The 19015-nt window shown below is 40.1% G+C and overlaps 1 protein-coding gene across 1 annotated transcript in view; it reads right to left on the bottom strand.

The window, feature by feature from the left end:
* Positions 1 to 15399: 15399 nt before the first annotated feature.
* LOC137228374 (tripartite motif-containing protein 54-like) overlaps positions 15400 to 19015 on the bottom strand; it is a 51033-nt gene continuing 47417 nt past the window's right edge. The window contains exon 5 of the mRNA XM_067745485.1: positions 15400 to 17091. Within this exon, the coding sequence (XP_067601586.1) occupies positions 17065 to 17091 (27 nt within the window). The 3' untranslated portion in view covers positions 15400 to 17064. The remainder of the gene's footprint in view (positions 17092 to 19015) is intronic.

The following is a 19015-nucleotide window of genomic DNA, read 5'->3' on the forward strand; positions in this document are numbered from 1 at the left end:
CCTTTTCTCTCACTGGAATTAAGGCACTCCGGAGGAAGGAAGCATGTAATTTCTGTGTCTTTGGTGTCAGCACAGGGCCTGTGGGTGCTCAGGGTGCTATTTGATGACATAACCACCAGATGGCAGCATGGCTCTGTTTCCCGAAGGTCGAGTCCCGCTAGATCTGTCCTGTATGGCTATTGAGCACTTGGAATGTGGCTAGTCATAATTAAGATTGTTTTTCATGTAAAACACACATGGGAGTTTGAAGACTTAGTATGAAAAAAGAATAATTTATCTCATTAATAAATATTTTTATATTGGTTACATGTTGAAACAATATTTTAGATATACTGGGTTAAATAAATATATTAGCATTTTCATATCTTTTCATTCTTTTTAATGCGACTACTACAAAATTTAAACTTATGCATGTGGTTCACATTATATTTCTACTGGACAGTGCAGTGCTACACCCTCTGTAAAATCTCCCAACAGAATTGGCACAGAGTCAAGACGGAGAGCCACATGGCACATAGATGTCACAGAATTGTTTCACCATCACAGCAGGGTTGGTCCCAGAGGTCCAGGCCACAGTGAGGCCTCGAGAGCAACAAGTAGCTTCTCTGACCATCCTGACTGCTTTCCCCTCCACTGGGTCTCATAGGGAATCCGTGTGGGAGAAGGCAGACCCCACCTAGCTCTGGCAGCGCCAGACGATATGCAGCACTTGACCTGTATTCTCTCACTGACACCTCACATCAAAACAATTTCAGGAAAGAAACAGGATCAGAGGAGTGGAGGGACATGCCCAAGTTCCTCAGCCGTTGACTCCTAGAGCTGTAATTAGACATCACTTGATGCAAACTGTGTCTTCCTCTGCATCACATTGCTGTCCTCGTGAGCAGTGTCCTTCCACGTGCTCACTACTGTGTTGGAAACCTGGACTGCCAGTCATCTCTATTCTGTTCTGTTCATGGATCGCCTGTGTGTTCTTGAAGGCAAACACTGAGTGCCCTACCCTGCAGGTTATGCCCACACACAAGGACAGCTTTCTTGTGTCCTCAGACACACTGTGAATGGAAAGTGCTAGAGGGAAGACTGTCCCAAGGGAAGGCCAGGGCAGAAGAATTTAATGGGGGCTGGCTTCATACCAGACCCTGTGCTATACACTTTTCTTACATTCTCTCATTTACACTACATAATACCCCTCCAAAGTAGGTGCTCTTACTCCCAATTCACAGTTGAGGAAACTAAGGCACAGAGGGATTTCAATGTGGACAAGCAGATGTTGAGATCTTGTGGTCATATTCTATGTTTTTTCTCAGAACTTCAAGCTGTGGTGTCTCAGCAGTATGAGGCTATAAAGAGTACCCTTCTGATGGTGGGTGAGGCTGGGCCTTTCAGAGGCTGCCAGGAGAACAAAGTGGGAGAAGAGCCGTGAGAGTCTACTCCAGACTGTCTGACCTCTGAAATAGTTGGAGTGAAACCAGGAGCAAGAAGCCCTGCAGGGAGTGCAGATTGCCATGTCTTTACCTCTCAAACCAATTTTATGGATTCCCCATCACCTACTGAACAAAAATTAGGCAGCTTATACCTGTGCTCATGGTCCAAACAGTCCATCTGTGGATGTTACTCCAGCCTCACCTTCCATGGTGCACATCTTTCATGCACCCAATAGCCTGCTCTCTGCTTCCCATACATGCCACCTTCCTTACCTGTCCCTTGGTCTTCACCCCCATCATTTATCCCCTGGAAATGCCCTCTCCCATACAACCTACAATAGCCCTCTACATCTTTGCCTGTCCTCAGCTTACCTATTGTTCAAGACACAGCCAGAGCGCTTGTGAGCTAAAACATAGCAATAAGGCATGCTTAACAGATAAGTTTTATCCACAACAGTCAAGAACTTTGAATGCTGGGAAAATTCATCTGGAGATGTGAAGAGAGTTCCTGGCATTGAGTGGCAAATAAAAGTTTTAGGGCAAGGGAAAGAACTTAAGAGTATGTTTATTTGGAATATGTAACAAAGGTGAGGTGGAGAGCCCAGAAAACTATTTGGAGACCACATAACTCCATGATTGAAATGATGCCTTTGGCATCACCAACTTGGGCTTCAGGCTAGCCCAGATGCAAACTGACTACATGGCCTTGGGGAAGTTACTTCCAGTATGCCAGGCACACATCTCAAACATGGCATTTAATTCTTACAACAACTCTATGAGATTATATGCTACTTTTATCCCCAGTTTACTAACAAAGAAACTGAGGCTTTGGGATATTACACTATTTCTCTAACTTCACACAGCTGGTAAGAGTTGGAGTCAGGAATCCATAGAACATATCTGTAATAAGGATAGCACAGTTGCCTAAAGTGCTCAGGCAGGGTAGCTATCACATGGTAAGCTCCTGCTGAGAAATGATGGACCCAAACCAGAAAGTGGAAGTACCAATGGAGAGAAGACCTGGGTTCCATAGATAATGAGGTAGTGGAAAATACAAAACTTTAGGTACTTCCCTGGTAGTACAGTGGGTAAGACTCCATACTCCCAATGCAAGGGGGCTGGGTTCGATCCCTGGTCGGGGAACTAGATCCCACATGCATGCCACAACTAAGAGTTTGCATGCCACAACTAAGGAGCTGGCCAGCTGAAACTAAGGAGCCCATGAGCCACAACTAAGGAGCCCACCTGCCGTATCTAAGACCCAGCACAACCAAATTAGTAATAACATGCATATTGATTGTACATGCTACAGAGCTCATTCACATCCATTATTCCAGAAGACTCTCCCAAGAGACTCGTGAGTAGATAGAGCAGGGAATTTTAGCCCCATTTTGCAAGTAAAGAAATGGAGGCATTTCTAGTAGAGGGCAGTTTCTGCATAACGTCTTCCCAGTGTTTTCCCACTGCAGTGTGAGGACACTGGGCATTAAAATGAGGTGAACCAGACTCTACTCAGCTTAAGCAACAATGGAAATTCAAGGATGATGGGGCAGGAGTGCCACTGGACCTCAGAGACAACTGGAAATGGAACTTAAAAGACATTAGGAACTTCTACTCCTGCTTAGGACATAGAAAGTCACAGGGAAATGTCTCTCCTACCCAAAAAACCAATCAGCAAAAACAAAGGCAGATGACCTATAAAATCATAGTATCAAAAAAATGATTGCTTAACCCATCAGAAATCTGAGGTCACCAAGAAAACTGCTAAGCAAAAATACAAAAAGTGGGCTTCCCCAGTGGCGCAGTGGTTGAGAGTCCGCCTGCCAATGCAGGGGACACGGGTTCGTGTCCCGGCCTGGGAAGATCCCACATGCCGCGGAGCGACTAGGCCCGTGAGCCATGGCCGCTGAGCCTGCGCGTCCGGAGCCTGTGCTCCGCAACGGGAGAGGCCACAACAGTGAGAGGCCCACGTACCGAAAAAAAAAAAAAGGTGACAGACCCCTCTTTAAAAAAAGGCACCCGAGTTAATTTTGTCATTGAAAGAGCAGCAGGAGGGAGAGGGGGGTGCCACAGACAGGGATAAGAAGAATTTTTGAAGGCCAAATGTGAGCTAGTTTGAGGGTTTAGAATCTTTAGTAGCCCCAGATATAAGGGGAGCTTATATAGACAGACACTGCTAAAAATTGGGGACAAAGAGGAAAACAAAGAGAAACCCAACAGGAATTCCTGGGCCTTATACTGAGTATGAGGTAGTGGTGGTCTACAGCTGGGAGAAGGATAGGGGGGCTGAGAGAGAACTTGCTGAGGTGTGGGCAAGCAGTGTCTGCTGAAGTCTGGGGCAGAGTAGGAGAACTGAGGGAACTCTAAGACTTTTGGGTCTTAGAATTAACACAGGCAATGGCAGTCTATGTTAGTCATCACCAAGAGAGGAAAGATTCTTGATCCGGAGAGGGCCCCAATATGGGAATTACCAGACAGAAACTTTAAAATAACTGTGATGAGCATTTTAAAGGAAAGACAGGAGGGACAACATGAATAGTGGAGAATTTTAGCATACAGATGAAAATTATCCCTTTTTTCAGAAAGAGTCAATGAAATGCTAGAAATGAAAAATATATCAGAGGAGAAGTCTTTCAGTAGACTTCCTAGTAAGACAACAGAGGAAAGAATCAAACTTAAGACAGGTCAATAGAAAATATTCAAACTGAAACACAAAAAGTAAAGAGTGAAAAGAAAAAAAACCATGTTAAAAAAGGATTTTTTAAAAACTGAATGCCTTATAACCAAAGGGTCCCAGAAATGCAAGATTTATCTAACATCTGAAAATCAATCTATGTAAAGCCCCATATTAACAAGCTAAAAGAGAAAATAAAGATTATTTAAATAGACACAGAAAAGCATTTCACAAAATCAAATCCATTCCTAATTTGTAAAAATTCTCAGCAAACTATGAATAAAATGAAACCTCCTCCACCTGTGAAACATATAATCGACATAGTGAATGAAAGCTTTTCAACAAATGTCAGAAATGAGACAAAGATGTCTACTCTCACCACCTTTATTCAATAGTGAATTGGAGCCCACTGGAATAAGTGCAAAAAGGTAAATAAAAGGCATCCAGAATGGAAAGTAAAAACGTCTTTATTCACAATGGGATGATCTCCTATGTAGAAAATCCAATGATTAGTTTTGATGAAACTAAAATGTCTAGCACCTTGCAGGAAACAAGATTTTTAAAATTGTGTTCTTATAAAGAACAACCAGAAATTGAAACCTGAAAGATTATAATATTTACAAAATCATCAAAAATATGAAATTCTGAGGGATAAACATGACAAAAGATTTACAAGATTTTAAAATACAAAACATCACTGAGAGGTATTTTTAAAGACATTAAAAAAAGACCTTGTTCATGCATAGGAAGACACAACCACTTGTTTGTTCTCTACATCTATGACTCTGCTTCTAGTTAGTTATGCTTGTTCATTTGTTTTGCTTTTTAGATTCCACACATAAGTGAAACCATACAGTATTTGTCTTTCTGTCTGATTTGTTACACTTAGCATAATAACCCCTATGTCCATCCATGTTGTCACAAATGGCAGTATTTCTTCCTTTTTTGGGCTAATATTCCATTATACCTTACATATATATATATATATATATATATATATATATATATATATCTCACATCTTCTTTATCCATTCATCCATTGATGGACATTTAGGTTGCTTCCATATCTTGGCTTTTGTAAGTAATGCTCCAATGAACATATGGGTCTTATATCTTTTTGAATTAGTGTTTTTGTTTTTGTCAGACAAATACCCAGAAGTGGAATTGCTGGATCGTAGAATAGTTCTATTTTTTAATTTTTTGAGGAATCTCCATACTGTTTTTCATAGTGGCTGTATGAATTTACATTCTCACCAACAGTGCATGAAGGTTCCCTTTTGTCCACATCCTTGCCAACACTTGTTATTTCTTGTCTTTTTGAAAATAGCAATTCTGACAGGTGTGATGTGATATCTCATTGTGATTTTGATTTGCATTTGCATTTTCCTGATGATGAGTGATGCTGATAGCTGTTGACTGTGTGTCTTCTTCAGAAAAATGTCTATTCAGATCTTCTGCCCATTTTTTAACTGGGTTGTTTATTTTTTGATGTTGAGTTTGCAAGTTCTTTGTATATTTTGGATATTAACCCTATACCGGATGTATCATTTGCAAATATCTTCTCCCATTCAGTAGGTGGCCTTTTCATTTTGTTGATAGTTTCCTTTGCTGTGTGAAAGCTTTTTAGTTTGATGAAGTCCCATTTGTTTATTTTTGCTTTTGTTTCCCTTGCCTGCAGAAACATATCCAAAAAAATGTTGCTAAGACTGATATCAAAGAACTTATTGCCTATGTTTTCTTCTAGCAGTTTTCTGGTTTCAGGTCTTACATTTAAGTCTTTAATATGTATACACACACACACATACACACATAAAGTCCATCTTGTCTTGTGTCATATAAGGCCAGTATTTCCTTATTGATTTTGTCTGGATGATCGGTCCATTAATGTAAGTGGTGTTTTAAAGGCCTCTTCTATTATTGGGTTACTGTCAATTTCTCCCTTTATGTCTGTTTATATTGCCTTATGTATTTAAGTTGTCCTATGTTGGGTGCATTTATATTTACAATTGTTATATCTTCCTGGATTCGTCCTTTGATCATTATGTAATATCCTTCTTTGTCTCTTGTAACAGTCTTTGTTTTAAAGTCTATTTTGTCTGATATAACTATTTCTACGCCATTTTTCTTTTGAATTCCATTTGCATAAAAAAATCTTTTTCGGGCTTCCCTGGTGGCGCAGTGGTTGAGAGTCCGCCTGCCGATGCAGGGGACACCGGTTCGTGACCCGGTCCGGGAGGATCCCACATGCCGCGGAGCGGCTGGGCCCGTGAGCCATGGCCGCTGAGCCTGCGCGCCCGGAGCCTGTGCTCTTCAACGGGAGAGGCCACGACAGTGAGAGGCCCGCATACCACAAAAAAAAAAAAAAAAAAAAAAAAATCTTTTTCCATCCCCTCACTTTCAGTCTGTGTGTCTCTCTGGATCTAAAGTGAGTCTCTTGTAGGCGGCATATATACGGGTCTTGTTTTTGTATGCATTCAGCCACTCTAAATCTTTTGGTTCATTTACATTTAAAGTAATTATTGATAAGTTATGTACTTATTGCCATTTTGTTAATTGTTTTTGGTTTGTTTTTGTAATTTTTTTTTTTTTGCGGTACATGGGCCTCTCGCTGTTGTGGCCTCTCCCGTTGCGGAGCACAGGCTCCGGACGCACAGGCTCAGCGGCCATGGCTCACGGGCCCAGCCACTTCGCGGCACGTGGGATCCTCCCGGACCGGGGCACGAACCCATGTCCCCTGCATTGGCAGGAGGACTCTCAACCACTGCGGCACCAGGGAAGCCCCTGTAGTTCTTTTTTGTTCCTCCCTTCTTTTACTACCGTCCTTTATGATTGATGACTATCTTTAGTGTTATGTTTGGATTTCTTGCTCTTTTTTGTGTGTATATCTATTATAGATTTTGGTTTGTAATTACCAGGTTTATATATAGCAATCTATATATTTATGTGATTATTTTAAGTTGGTGATCTCTTAAGTCAAACTCATTTTAACAACCTTGTGTTTTTAACTCACCCTCCATGTTTACTGTTTTTGACATTATATTTTACATCTTTTTGTTTTGTGTTTCCCTTGTTACTGTGAAAATAGATGATTTTACTAATTTTGTCTTTTAACCTTCCTGCTTACATTATAACTGGTTAGTCTACTACCATTGCTATATATTTACCTTTACCAGTGAGATTTTTTTCTCTCATAATTTTCATATTTCTAGTTGTGGCCTTTTCTTTTATGCTTAGAGAAGTCCCTTTAACATTTCTTGTAAAGCTGGTTTTGTCATGCTGAACTCTTTTAGCTTTGCCTGTCTGTAAACTATTTTATCTCTCCTTCAAATCTGACTGATAGACATTAGATAGAGTATTCTTGAGTGTAGTTTTTTCTCTTTTATCACTTTAAATATATCATGCCATTCCCTCTGCCCTGCAGAGTTTCTGCTGAAAAATTAGCTAATAGCCTTATGGGAGTTCCCTTTTACATAACTTGTTACTCTTCCTTGCTGCTTTTAATATCGTCTTTGCCTTTACTTTTTGCCATTTTTATTACAATGTGCTTTGGTGTGGTCCCTTTTGGGTTGATCTTGTTTGGGACTCTCTTTGATTCCTGGACCTCGATGTCTATTTTCTTTCCCAGATTAGGGAAGTTTTCAGCTATTATATCTTCAAATATGTCCTCTTCTCCTTCTGGGACCCCTATAATGCAAATGTTAGTATACTTTATGTCACCCCAGATGCCCTCATTTTTTAAAATTCTTTTTTCTGTTCAGCTTCAGTAATTTCCACTACTCTGTCTTCCAGTTTGCTGATCCATTCCTCTGTATCACCTAATATACTGCTGATTCCTTCTATTGGGACCCCAGGGGTCCTAGGGCTAGTGCAGGCCCACTGGTATGCAGGGTCGGGTCCTGGGACAGCTGGGGGCTCAGGGGATTCTAAGGCAGCTGGCCTGCTGGTGAGTGGGGCTGTGTCCCCATCCAGTTAGCTGCTTGACCTGGGGTGTCCCTGGAATGGAGCCCACTGGCTGGTGGGTGGGATCAGATCTTGTCACTAATAAGCCAGAGGAAGGATTCCAAAATGGAGCTCACCAGCACCAGAGTACTCATGGTAGGATGAGCTCCCCTAATGGATTCTTCCAGCATCTGTGTCCCCATGGTGAGTCCCAATTGCCTCCTGGCTCTCCAAAATCAGCAGGTGTGTCTGACCCAGGCTCCTTTTAAATTACTGCTTCTGCCCTGAGTCCCAGAGCATGTGAGATTTTTTGTGCCCTTTAGTGGAGTCTCTATTTACCTCAGACCTCTGGGTCTTCCAAAATTAAGCTTGCCTTTAAAGCTAAATGTTCTGGGAGCTCATCTTGGTGCATGACCCCTAGGTTGGAGAGCCCAGTGTAGGGCTCAGATGCCTCACTCCTTGGGGAGAACCTCTGCAACTGTAATTATCCTCCCATTTGTGGGTCACCCACCCATGGTATGGGTCTTGACTATACCCCTCCTACCTATCTCATTGTGGTTCCTTCTTTATATCTTTAGTTGTACAAGATCTTTTCTTTTTCTTTTTTTACATCTTTATTGGAGTATAATTGCTTTACAATGGTGTGTTACTTTCTGCTTTATAACAAAGTGAATCAGTTATACATATATATATATATGTTCCCATATCTCTTCGCTCTTGAATCTCCCTCCCTCCCACCCTCCCTATCCCACTCCAGCAGGAGGTCACAAAGCACTGAGCTGATCTCCCCGCGCTGTGCGGCTGCTTCCAACTAGCTATCTACCTTACGTTTGTTAGTGTATATATGTCCATGCCTCTCTCTCACTTTGTCAGAACTTACACTTCCCCCTCCCCATATCCACAAGTCCATTCACTAGTAGGTCTGTGTCTTTAATTCTGTCTTACCCCTAGGTTCTTCATGAAATTTTTTTTCTTAAATTCCATATATATGTGTTAGCATACGGTATTGGTCTTTCTCTTTCTGACTTACTTCACCCTGTATGACAGACTCTAGGTCTATCCACCTCATTACAAAGAGCTCAATTTCATTTCTTTTTATGGCTGAGTAATATTCCATTGTATATATGTGCCACATCTTCTTTATCCATTCATCCGATGATGGACACTGAGGTTGTTTCCATCTCTGGGCTATTGTAAACAGAGCTGCAATGAACATTTTGGTACACGACTCTTTTTGAATTATGGTTTTTTCAGGGTATATGCCCAGTAGTGGGATTGCTGGGTCCTATGGTAGTTCTATTAGTAGTTTTTTAAGGAACCTCCATACTGTTCTCCATAGTGGCTGTACCAATTCATATTCCCACCAGCAGTACAAGAGTGTTCCTTTTCTCCACACCCTCTCCAGCATTTATTGTTTCTACATTTTTTGATGATGGCCATTCTTACCGGTGTGAGATGATATCTCACTGTAGTTTTGATTTGCATTTCTCTAATGATTAATGATGTTGAGCATTCTTTCATGTGTTTGTTGGCAATCTGTATATCTTCTTTGGAGAGATGTCTATTTAGGTCTTCTGCCCATTTTTGGATTGGGTTGTTTGTTTTTTGTTATTGAGCTGCATGAGCTGCTTATAAAATTTGGAGATTAATCCTTTGTCAGTTGCTTCACTTGCAAATATTTTCTCCCATTCTGAGGGTTGTCTTTTGGTCTTCTTTATGGTTTCCTTTGCTGTACAAAAGCTTTGAAGTTTCATTAGGTCCCATTTGTTTATTTTTATTTCCTTTTCTCTAGGAGCTGGGTGAAAAATGATCTTGCTGTGATTTATGTCATAGAGTGTTCTGCCTATGTTGTCCTCTAAGAGTTTGATAGTTTCTGGCCTTACATTTAGGTCTTTAATCCATTTTGAGCTTATTTTGTGCATGGTGTTAGGGAGTGATCTAATCTCATACTTTCACATGTACCTGTCCAGTTCTCCCAGCACCACTTATTGAAGAGGCTGTCCTTTCTCCACTGTACATTCCTGCCCCCCTTATCAAAGATAAGGTGACCATATGTGCGTGGGTTTATCTCTGGGTTTTCTATCCTGTTCCATTGATCTATCTTTCTGTTTTTGTGCCACTACCATACTGTCTTGATTACTGAAGCTTTGTAGTATAGTCTGAAGTCAGGGAGCCTGATTCGTCCAGCTCCGTTTTTCATTCTCAATATTGCTTCGGCTATTTGATGTCTTTTGTATTTCCATACAAATTGTGAAAGTTTCTAATCTAGTTCTGTGAAAAATGCCAGTGGTAGTTTGATAGGGATTGCATTGAATCTGTAGCTTGCTTTGGGTAGTAGAGTCATTTACACAATGTTGATTCTTCCAATCCAAGAACATGGTATATCTCTCCATCTATTTGTATCATCTTTAATTTCTTTCATCAGTGTCTTCTAATTTTCTGCATACAGGTCTTTTGTCTCCTTAGGTAGGTTTATTCCTAGATATTTCATTCTTTTTGTTGCAGTGGTAAATGGGAGTGTTTCCTTGATTTCACTTTCAGATTTTTCATCGTAAGTGTGTAGGAATGCCAGAGATTTCTGTGCATTAATTTTGTATCCTGCTACTTTACTAAATTCATTGATTAGCTCTAGTAGTTTTCTGGTAGCATCTTTAGGATTCTCTGTGTATAGTATCATGTCATCTGCAAACAGTGACAACTTTACTTCTTTTCCGATTTGGATTCCTTTTATTTCCTTTTCTTCTCTGATTGCTGTGGCTAAAACTTCCAAAACTATGTTGAATAAGAGTGGTGAGAGTGGGCAACCTTGTCTTGTTCCTGATCTTAGTGGAAATGCTTTCAGTTTTTCACCATTGAGGATGATGTTGGCTGTGGGTTTGTCATATATGGCCTTTATTATGTTGAGGAAAGTTCCCTCTATGCCTACTTTCTGCAGGGTTATTATCAAAAATGGTGTTGAATTTTGTCGAAAGTGTTCTCTGCATCTATTGAGATGATCATATGGTTTTTCTCCTTCAATTTGTTAATATGGTGTATCACATTGACTGCTTTGCATATATTGAAGAATCCTTGCATCCCTGGAATAAACCCCACTTGATCATGGTGTATGATCCTTTTAATGTGCTGTTGGATTCTGTTTGCTAGTATTTTGTTGAGGATTTTTGCATCTATGTTCATCAGTGATATTGGCCTGTACTTTTCTTTCTTTGTGACATCCTTGTCTGGTTTTGGTATCAAGGTGATGATGGCCTCGTAGAATGAGTTTGGGAGTGTTCCTCCCTCTGCTTTATTTTGGAAGAGTTTGAGAAATATAGGTGTTAGCTCTTCTCTAAATGTTTGATAGAATTCGCCTGGGTAGTCATTTGGTCCTGGGCTTTTGTTTGTTGGAAGATTTTTAATCACAGTTTCAATTTCAGTGCTTGTGATTGGTCTGTTCATATTTTCTATTTCTTCCTGATTCAGTCTTGGCAGTTTGTGCATTTCTAAGAATTTGTCCATTTCTTCCAGGCAGTCCACTTTATTGGCATAGAGTTGCTTGTAGTAATCTCTCATGATCTCTTTTATTTCTGCAGTGTCAGTTGTTACCTCTCCCTTTTCATTTCTAATTCTATTGATTTGAATCTTCTCCCTTTTTTTCTTGATGAGTCTGGCTAGTGGTTTATCTATTTTGTTTATCTTCTCAAAGAACCAGCTTTTAGTTTTATTGATCTTTGCTATTGTTTCCTTCATTTCTTTTTCATTTATTTCTGATCTGATTTTTATGATTTCTTTCCTTCTGCTAGCTTTGGTGTTTTTTTGTTCTTCTTTCTCTAATTGCTTGAGGTGCAAGGTTAGGTTGTTTATTCGAGATGTTTCCTGCTTCTTAAGGTGGGCTCGTATTGCTATAAACTTCCCCCTTAGAACTGCTTTTGCAGCATCCCACAGGTTTTGGGTCGTTGTGTCTCCATTGTCATTTGTTTCTAGGTATTTTGTTATTTCCTCTTTGATTTTTTCAATGATCACTTCGTTACTAAGCAGTGTATTGTTTAGCCTCCATGTGTTTGCGTTTTTTACATATCTTTTCCTGTAATTGATATCTAGTATCATAGCGTTGTGGTCAGAAAAGATATTTGATACAATTTCAATTTCCTTAAATTTACCAAGGCTTGATTTGTGACCCACGATATGATCCATCCTGGAGAATGTTCCATGAGCACTTGAGAAAAATGTGTATTCTGTTGTTTTTGGATGGAATGTCCTATACATATCAATTAAGTCCATCTTGTTTAATGTATCATTTAAAGCTTGTGTTTCCTTATTTATTTTCATTTTGGATGATCTGTCCATTGGTGAAAGGTGGGTGTTAAAGTCCCCTACTATGAATGTCTTACTGTCGATTTCTCCTTTTATGGCTGTTAGTATTTGCCTTATATATTGAGGTGCTTTGTTGGGTGCATAAATATTTACAATTGTTATATCTTCTTCTTGGATAGATCCCTTGATCATTATGTCATGTCCTTCTTTGTCTCTTCTAATAGTCTTTATTTTAAAGTCTATTTTGTCTGATATGAGAATTCCTACTGCAGCTTTGTTTTTGTTTCCATTTGCATGGAATATCTTTTTCCATCCCCTTACTTTCAGTCTGTATGTGTCTCTAGGTCTGAAGTGGGTCTCTTGTATACAGCATATATATGGGTCTTGTTTTTGTATCCGTTCAGCCAATCTGTGTCTTTTGGTGGGAGCATTTATTCCATTTACATTTAAGGTAATTATAGATATGTATGTTCCTATTCCCATTTTCTTAAATGTTTTGGGTTTGTTATTGTAGATCTTTTCCTTCTCCCGTGTTTGTAGCCTAGAGAAGTTCCTTTAGCATTTGTTGTAAAGTTGGTTTGGTGGTGCTGAACTCTCTCAGCTTTTGCTTGCTTGTAAAGGCTTTAATTTCTCCATCAAATCTGAATGAGATTCTTGCTGGATAGAGTAATCTTGGTTGCAGGTTTTTCTCCTTCATCACTTTAAATATGTCCTGCCAGTCCCTTCTGGGTTGCAGAGTTTCTGCTGAGAGGTCAGCTGTTAACCTTATGGGGATTCCCTTGTGTGTTATTTGTTTTTTTCTTTGCTGCTTTTAATATGTTTTCTTTGTATTTAATTTTTGACAGTTTGATTAATATGTGTCTTGGCATGTTTCTCCTTGGATTTACCCTGTATTGGACTCTCTGTGCTGCCTGGACTTGATTAACTATTTTTTTTCCCATATTAGGGAAGTTTACAACTATAATCTCTTCAAATATTTTCTCAGTCCCTTTCTTTTGCTCTTCTTCTTCTGGAACCCCTATAATTCGAATGTTGGTGCATTTAATGTTATCCCAGAGGTCTCTGAGACTCTCCTCAGTTCTTTTCATTCTTTTTTCTTTATTCTGCTCTGCAGTAGTTATTTCCACTATTTTATCTTCCAGGTCACTTATCCATTCTTCTGCCTCAGTTATTCTGCTATTGATCCCATCTAGCGTTTTTTTGTTTGTTTGTTTTTTTGTTTTTTTGCGGTACGCGGGCCTCTCACTTCTGTAGCCTCTCCCATTGTGGAGCACAGGTTCCGGATACACAGGCTCAGTGGCCATGACTCATGGGCCCAGCCACTCCGCAGCATGTGGGGTCTTCCCAGACCGGGGCATGAACCTGTGTCCCCTGCATCGGCAGGCGGCCTCTCAACCACTGCGCCACCAGGGAAGCCCTAGAGTATTTTTAATTTCTTTATTGTGTTCTTCATCATCGTTTGTTTCATCTTTATCTCTTCTAGGTCCTTGTTAAATGTTTCTTGCATTTTGTCTATTCTATTTCCAAGATTTTGGATCATGTTTACTATCAGTATTCTGAATTCTTTTTCAAGTAGACTGCCTATTTCCTCTTCATTTGTTAGGTATGGTGGGTTTTTATCTTGCTCCTTTATCTGCTCTGTGTTTTTATCTTCTCATTTTGCTTATCTTACTGTGTTTGGGGTCTCCTTTTTGCAGGCTTCAGGTTCGTAGTTCCCGTTGTTTTTGGTGTCTGTCCCCAGTGGCTAAGGTTGGTTCAGTGGGTTGTGTAGGCTTCCTGGTGGAGGGGATTAGTGCCTGTGTTCTGGTGGATGAGGCTGGATCTTGTCTTTCTGGTGGGCAGTCCACGTCTGGTGGTGTGTTTTGGGGTGTCTGTGGACTTATTATGATTTTAGGCAGCCTCTCTGCTAATGGGTTGGGTTGTGTTCCTGTCTTGCTCGTTGTTTGGCATAGAGTGTCCAGCACTGTAGCTTGCTGGTCGTTGATTGAAGCTGCGTGCTGGTGTTGAGATGGAGATCTCTGGGAGATTTTCGCTGTTTGATATTATGTGGAGCTGGGAGGTCTCTTGTTGACCAGTGTCCTGAAGTTGGCTCTCCCACCTTAGAGGCACAACACTGACTCCTGGCTGCAGCACCAAGAGCCTTTCATTCACATGGTCCCATGGCTGTAGTTAAGAGGCCACAGTTCCTTGCCAAATGGATCTCTCCTTAGGGCTGCTTGAGTGTCCTCATGACATGGCAGCTGGCTTATCCCAGGATGAGTGATCCGGCCTGCTGTCCCCATGACTGTTGCGGCTTCAGCTGCCAGGGCCCCTCCAGAGCCGGCAGCCTCAGTGAGGCCGCCCTCCCCTTGGGCTCTGGGGCAGTTCCTTGACGACGGAGGGAAGAGACCCCGAGCTGGGCGTTCCAGCTCTGCAGAACAAGATCTTTTCTGCTAGTCTTCAGGCCATCTTATGAATAGTTGCTCTATAAATAGTTGTAATTCTGGTGTTCCCATGGGAGAACATAAACTGTGGGTCTTTCTATTCTGCCATCTTGGCCATTCCACAAATTTTAAATTTTACATCAAATTTTAATATACACTTTATCAAATTTTAAATGTGTCATTTATTGTATGTCAATTATTCTTCAATAAAACTATTTTAAAAAAACTGGAACAGAGCTCAGAAGTATGTGAGACAATATCAAACAGTCTAACTTATGTGTTATTGGAGTATAAGAAGGAATAATTAGATGATATATTTGAAGATACGATGGCCATGATTTTTCAAAATTAGTGAAATATATCTACCCACAATTCCAAGATGCTCTGTGTACCCGAAGCAGGATAAATTCAAAGAAATCCACATATAGTCATATTCTGGTCAAAATTCTGAAAACCAAGATAATAACAAAATCCTGAAAGCAGAACAAAAGACAATCCATGTAGGAAACAGTGAAAAGAAAAAATGGCTGACATGTAATCAGAAGAAATGACATCCACAAGACAATGGAACTACATCTGTAAAGTGATGAAAGACAAAAATTAATAGGTTACAATTCTGTATCTAGGGAAAATAGTCTTCAAAAATGAAGGCAAGGGCTTCCCTGGTGGCGCAGTGGTTGAGAGTCCACCTGCCGACACAGGGGACACGGGTTCGTGCCCCGGTCCGGGAAGATCCCACATGCCACGGAGCGGCTGGGCCCGTTAGCCATGGCCACTGAGCCTGCGCGTCCGGAGCCTGTGCTCCGCAACGGGAGAGGCCACAACAGTGAGAGGCCCGTGTACCTCAAAAAACAAAATAAAACAAAACAAGAAACTATTTTTCAAAACAACAGAAATGGGGAAAAGAGTGGCATTGTTTTACATTTTTTGCAAATCTCTAATGTCTGACTTATTAGAAGACAAGTAGATTTTCCTATGTGCATCCTCATTCAGTCCGTGGTGATGCACTTTTTTGGTTGAGGTGTATGAAGAAAATCCAGGCTCATGTCAACACATCATTGGAATAGGGGTGCTGCGTTTTAATAGTTCTTTTAGATAATTATGGATATGCTGCTTTGATACTGCACCAAAATTCAACAACTGGTCTTCTTAAAGGTTAGTTGCAATGTGGAATCTAAATACCTATCAATAAATTCTCATACCATTACATTAAAATCCCTTAGCCTATTTTCTGCATAATGAATAAATCTTTTACTCATAGATTATGCATGTTACACTATGCATTGGTCACTTGGAAAATACTGGTTCACTGAGATATGCAGGTCTTTCAAATGTTAATACATTCTATTACATAATATCAAAAATATTATTAATATCACCAATGATCTCATCAGAAACATTTTTAAATATTGAGAAGCTGACAAACTCTCACTGGCATTTACAATTATAAATTACAAATTCACTTGAAAGCTTAAATTTTATCATTGGTAACAAATACTGTCATAAGTGGTTGGCTCATTTTATTTGTTTTTGAGAAAATGTCTATTGATACCCAGGTCTGAATATTTATATTTTATCTGTCAGTAGTTCTTTCAAGGAAAAGTGGTTTCCCATGAAAAAAAGCATCAACTTCAGGTCACAAATTCAAACAATTGCTCAAATGCTTTTGTATATTCCTATTTTGTCACACAGAATATTAAAGTCATTACTAAAGGGTGAAGATTTCCATAAAATTAATAAATTTTACTTCAAGAAAGAGAATCTTAAGTGAAACTGACTTTAAAAAAAAACTTTGAGTGTGTCAGTAAAGAAAAGAATGACTACTAGTACACTGGTACCACTGTCCTGATTCATGCTAAATGGGCCAATAGTTTTACTCATTGCTTTTGCACCATCTTTTGCAAAGATTAACACATTTAAAAAGGCAAATAGCATCTGAAATATTATAAAAATAATTTTGATATTTTGGACCCCTTGAAAGGATCCTAGGGCCCTCCTAGGGCCCCCAAGAAGTTCACGAACCACAGTTTGAGAACTGCTACTTGTCAAGTGATCAGGCAATGAGCCACTTTTTTAGTTGTGGTTCTCCCAAGTGTCAGTATTTGAAGATCTTTTCTCTGAGATAGTTGTTTCTACAATCTTCTGCCTTTAGGGGATAGGAAGGAGATGAAAACTAGCCCAGCAACAGAAGTTCTGTGAAAATGAAGAGGCTAATGGTTTCACATTCAATATTTAGACTTTACCTAAGTTGACTGTTTTCTTTCCAGCATATCATTCCCAGCTGGTGCCTGTAAGTCACATCCCCTCTTCTTCAACTTCTCCAGAGAATTTCACCTGTCTGCATGGGTGGAATAAAGGAAATCTGGGTTGGGCCATGCTGTGTTCATATTTAAACAATCTGTCCTCATTTCTCCCTCATATTTCATGGTGCCTGGTACTCCAGTTTGTCAACTTTTCTAGCCAAAGAACATTAAACAACTCATATAATGAAATGTCAGGGTACACATGAATTTTCTGGGGTCAAGATCAGAGCTGATACTCTACTCCATTTCTGACACCCTGTTAGCCACCTTTAGAGCCACTGGATGGCCATTATGTATATGTGGCCTGTATCTACACATAATCTTCCTCTGCTTTTCATGACTTCAGGTCTGACGTGGATGCTGTGACACATCACCTAGATCCCTCTTCAGGAATGAAGAATCATTATCCCAGCTACTAGGAGTGTTGCTGGTAGGGAGCACCCAGCTGTCAGACTCATTTGGGGATTGCCTCAGCTGTAGATAGCCAGTTCACACAAGGTACATTGCTTTCACAGAGTGATTGCAACAAGCAAATGCTCAATCAAGAAAAATAAAAAATAAAAAAAACCCACTTTCAAATGGTAGGACATTTTATGGCCTTTTTACCCACCCTCACTCCACTTTCTCCCAGGTGTGGCATGGTTGAGATGAAGTAACCCAATTCCCAGTTCCCTCCCTCAGGTCAGAAGGACTAGTCTGTGGGATACCCGAGGAACTGATTTCTGTTGCACTTGACTCCAGAGTTCTGACAGGGAACAACAGCATAGCTCAGATCTCAGATTGGCAGAAGTCACTGAAGGAAGTGGAAAGCACAACAGCACATGAAAACTGCAAGGGGATCACTGACCCATGGATGCCTGGGTCATGCAAGGCCCTGAGAAGCAGTCGTAAGATTCTCTGAGAAGATAACACACTTAACAGCAGCCATGTATTCCAGGGAAATTGGAGGGAGGGGAATGCACACATGTGGCGCAAGCAAGATTCATGCCCAGGAAAAAAAACTGAGAAGATGTTAGCTTCATCCCAAGTGGATCCCAAGGCTGAGGATATACCCTGCCAATTACTGAAGGTATTGCTTGGTAATCTGCAAAGACAAGGGGAGGTGGCTGTTTTCTCACATGCCAAATTTTCAACAAAAGATCATAAGGCATACACAGAAACAAGAAAAAGGGCCTATTCAAAGGAACAAAATAAATCTCCAAAAACTATCCCTGAATAAACACAGGTAACAGACTCACTAGACAACATCTTTAAAACAACTTACTTAAACATGCAAAAAAGCTAAAGGAAAACCTGGACAAACAACTAAAGGAAATCAGGCAAATAATATATGAACAAAATAAGAATATCAACAAAGAGAGATAGTGTTGAAAGGAGCCAAAAAAAAAAAAATTCTGGAGGTGACAATACAATAACTGAATTGAAAAATTCACTGGAGATGGAGGGGTTCAACAGCAAACTCAAATAGACAGAAGGAAGAATCAGTAAACTTGAAGACAGGTCATTTGAAATTGTTGAGTCTGAGGATCAAGAAGAAAAAAAGAATGACGAAAAGTGAATAGAACCTGAGGGATTTACAGGACACCATCAAAAGGACCAATATATACAATTCTAGGAGTCCCAGAAGATGAGAGAGATTATTTGAAGAAATGATGGCTGAATACTTACGAAATTTGAGGAAAGACAAAGCTCTACAAATTCCAGAAGCTCATCGGTGCTTTGTGACCACCTAGAGGGGTGGGATACGGAGGGTGGGAGGGAGATGCAAAAGGGAGGGGATATGGGGATATATGTATACATATAGCTGATTCACTTTGTTATACAGCAGAAACTAACACAACATTGTCAAGCAATTATATGCCAATAAAGATGTTAAAAAAATTTAAAGCAAAAAACACAAACAACAACAAAAAAATTCCAGAAGCAGCAAATTCCACGTAGGATAAATCTAAAGAGACC

Source organism: Pseudorca crassidens, chromosome 7 (assembly GCF_039906515.1).
Source record: "Pseudorca crassidens isolate mPseCra1 chromosome 7, mPseCra1.hap1, whole genome shotgun sequence".
In the NCBI taxonomy this organism is placed as follows: Eukaryota; Metazoa; Chordata; class Mammalia; order Artiodactyla; family Delphinidae; genus Pseudorca; species Pseudorca crassidens.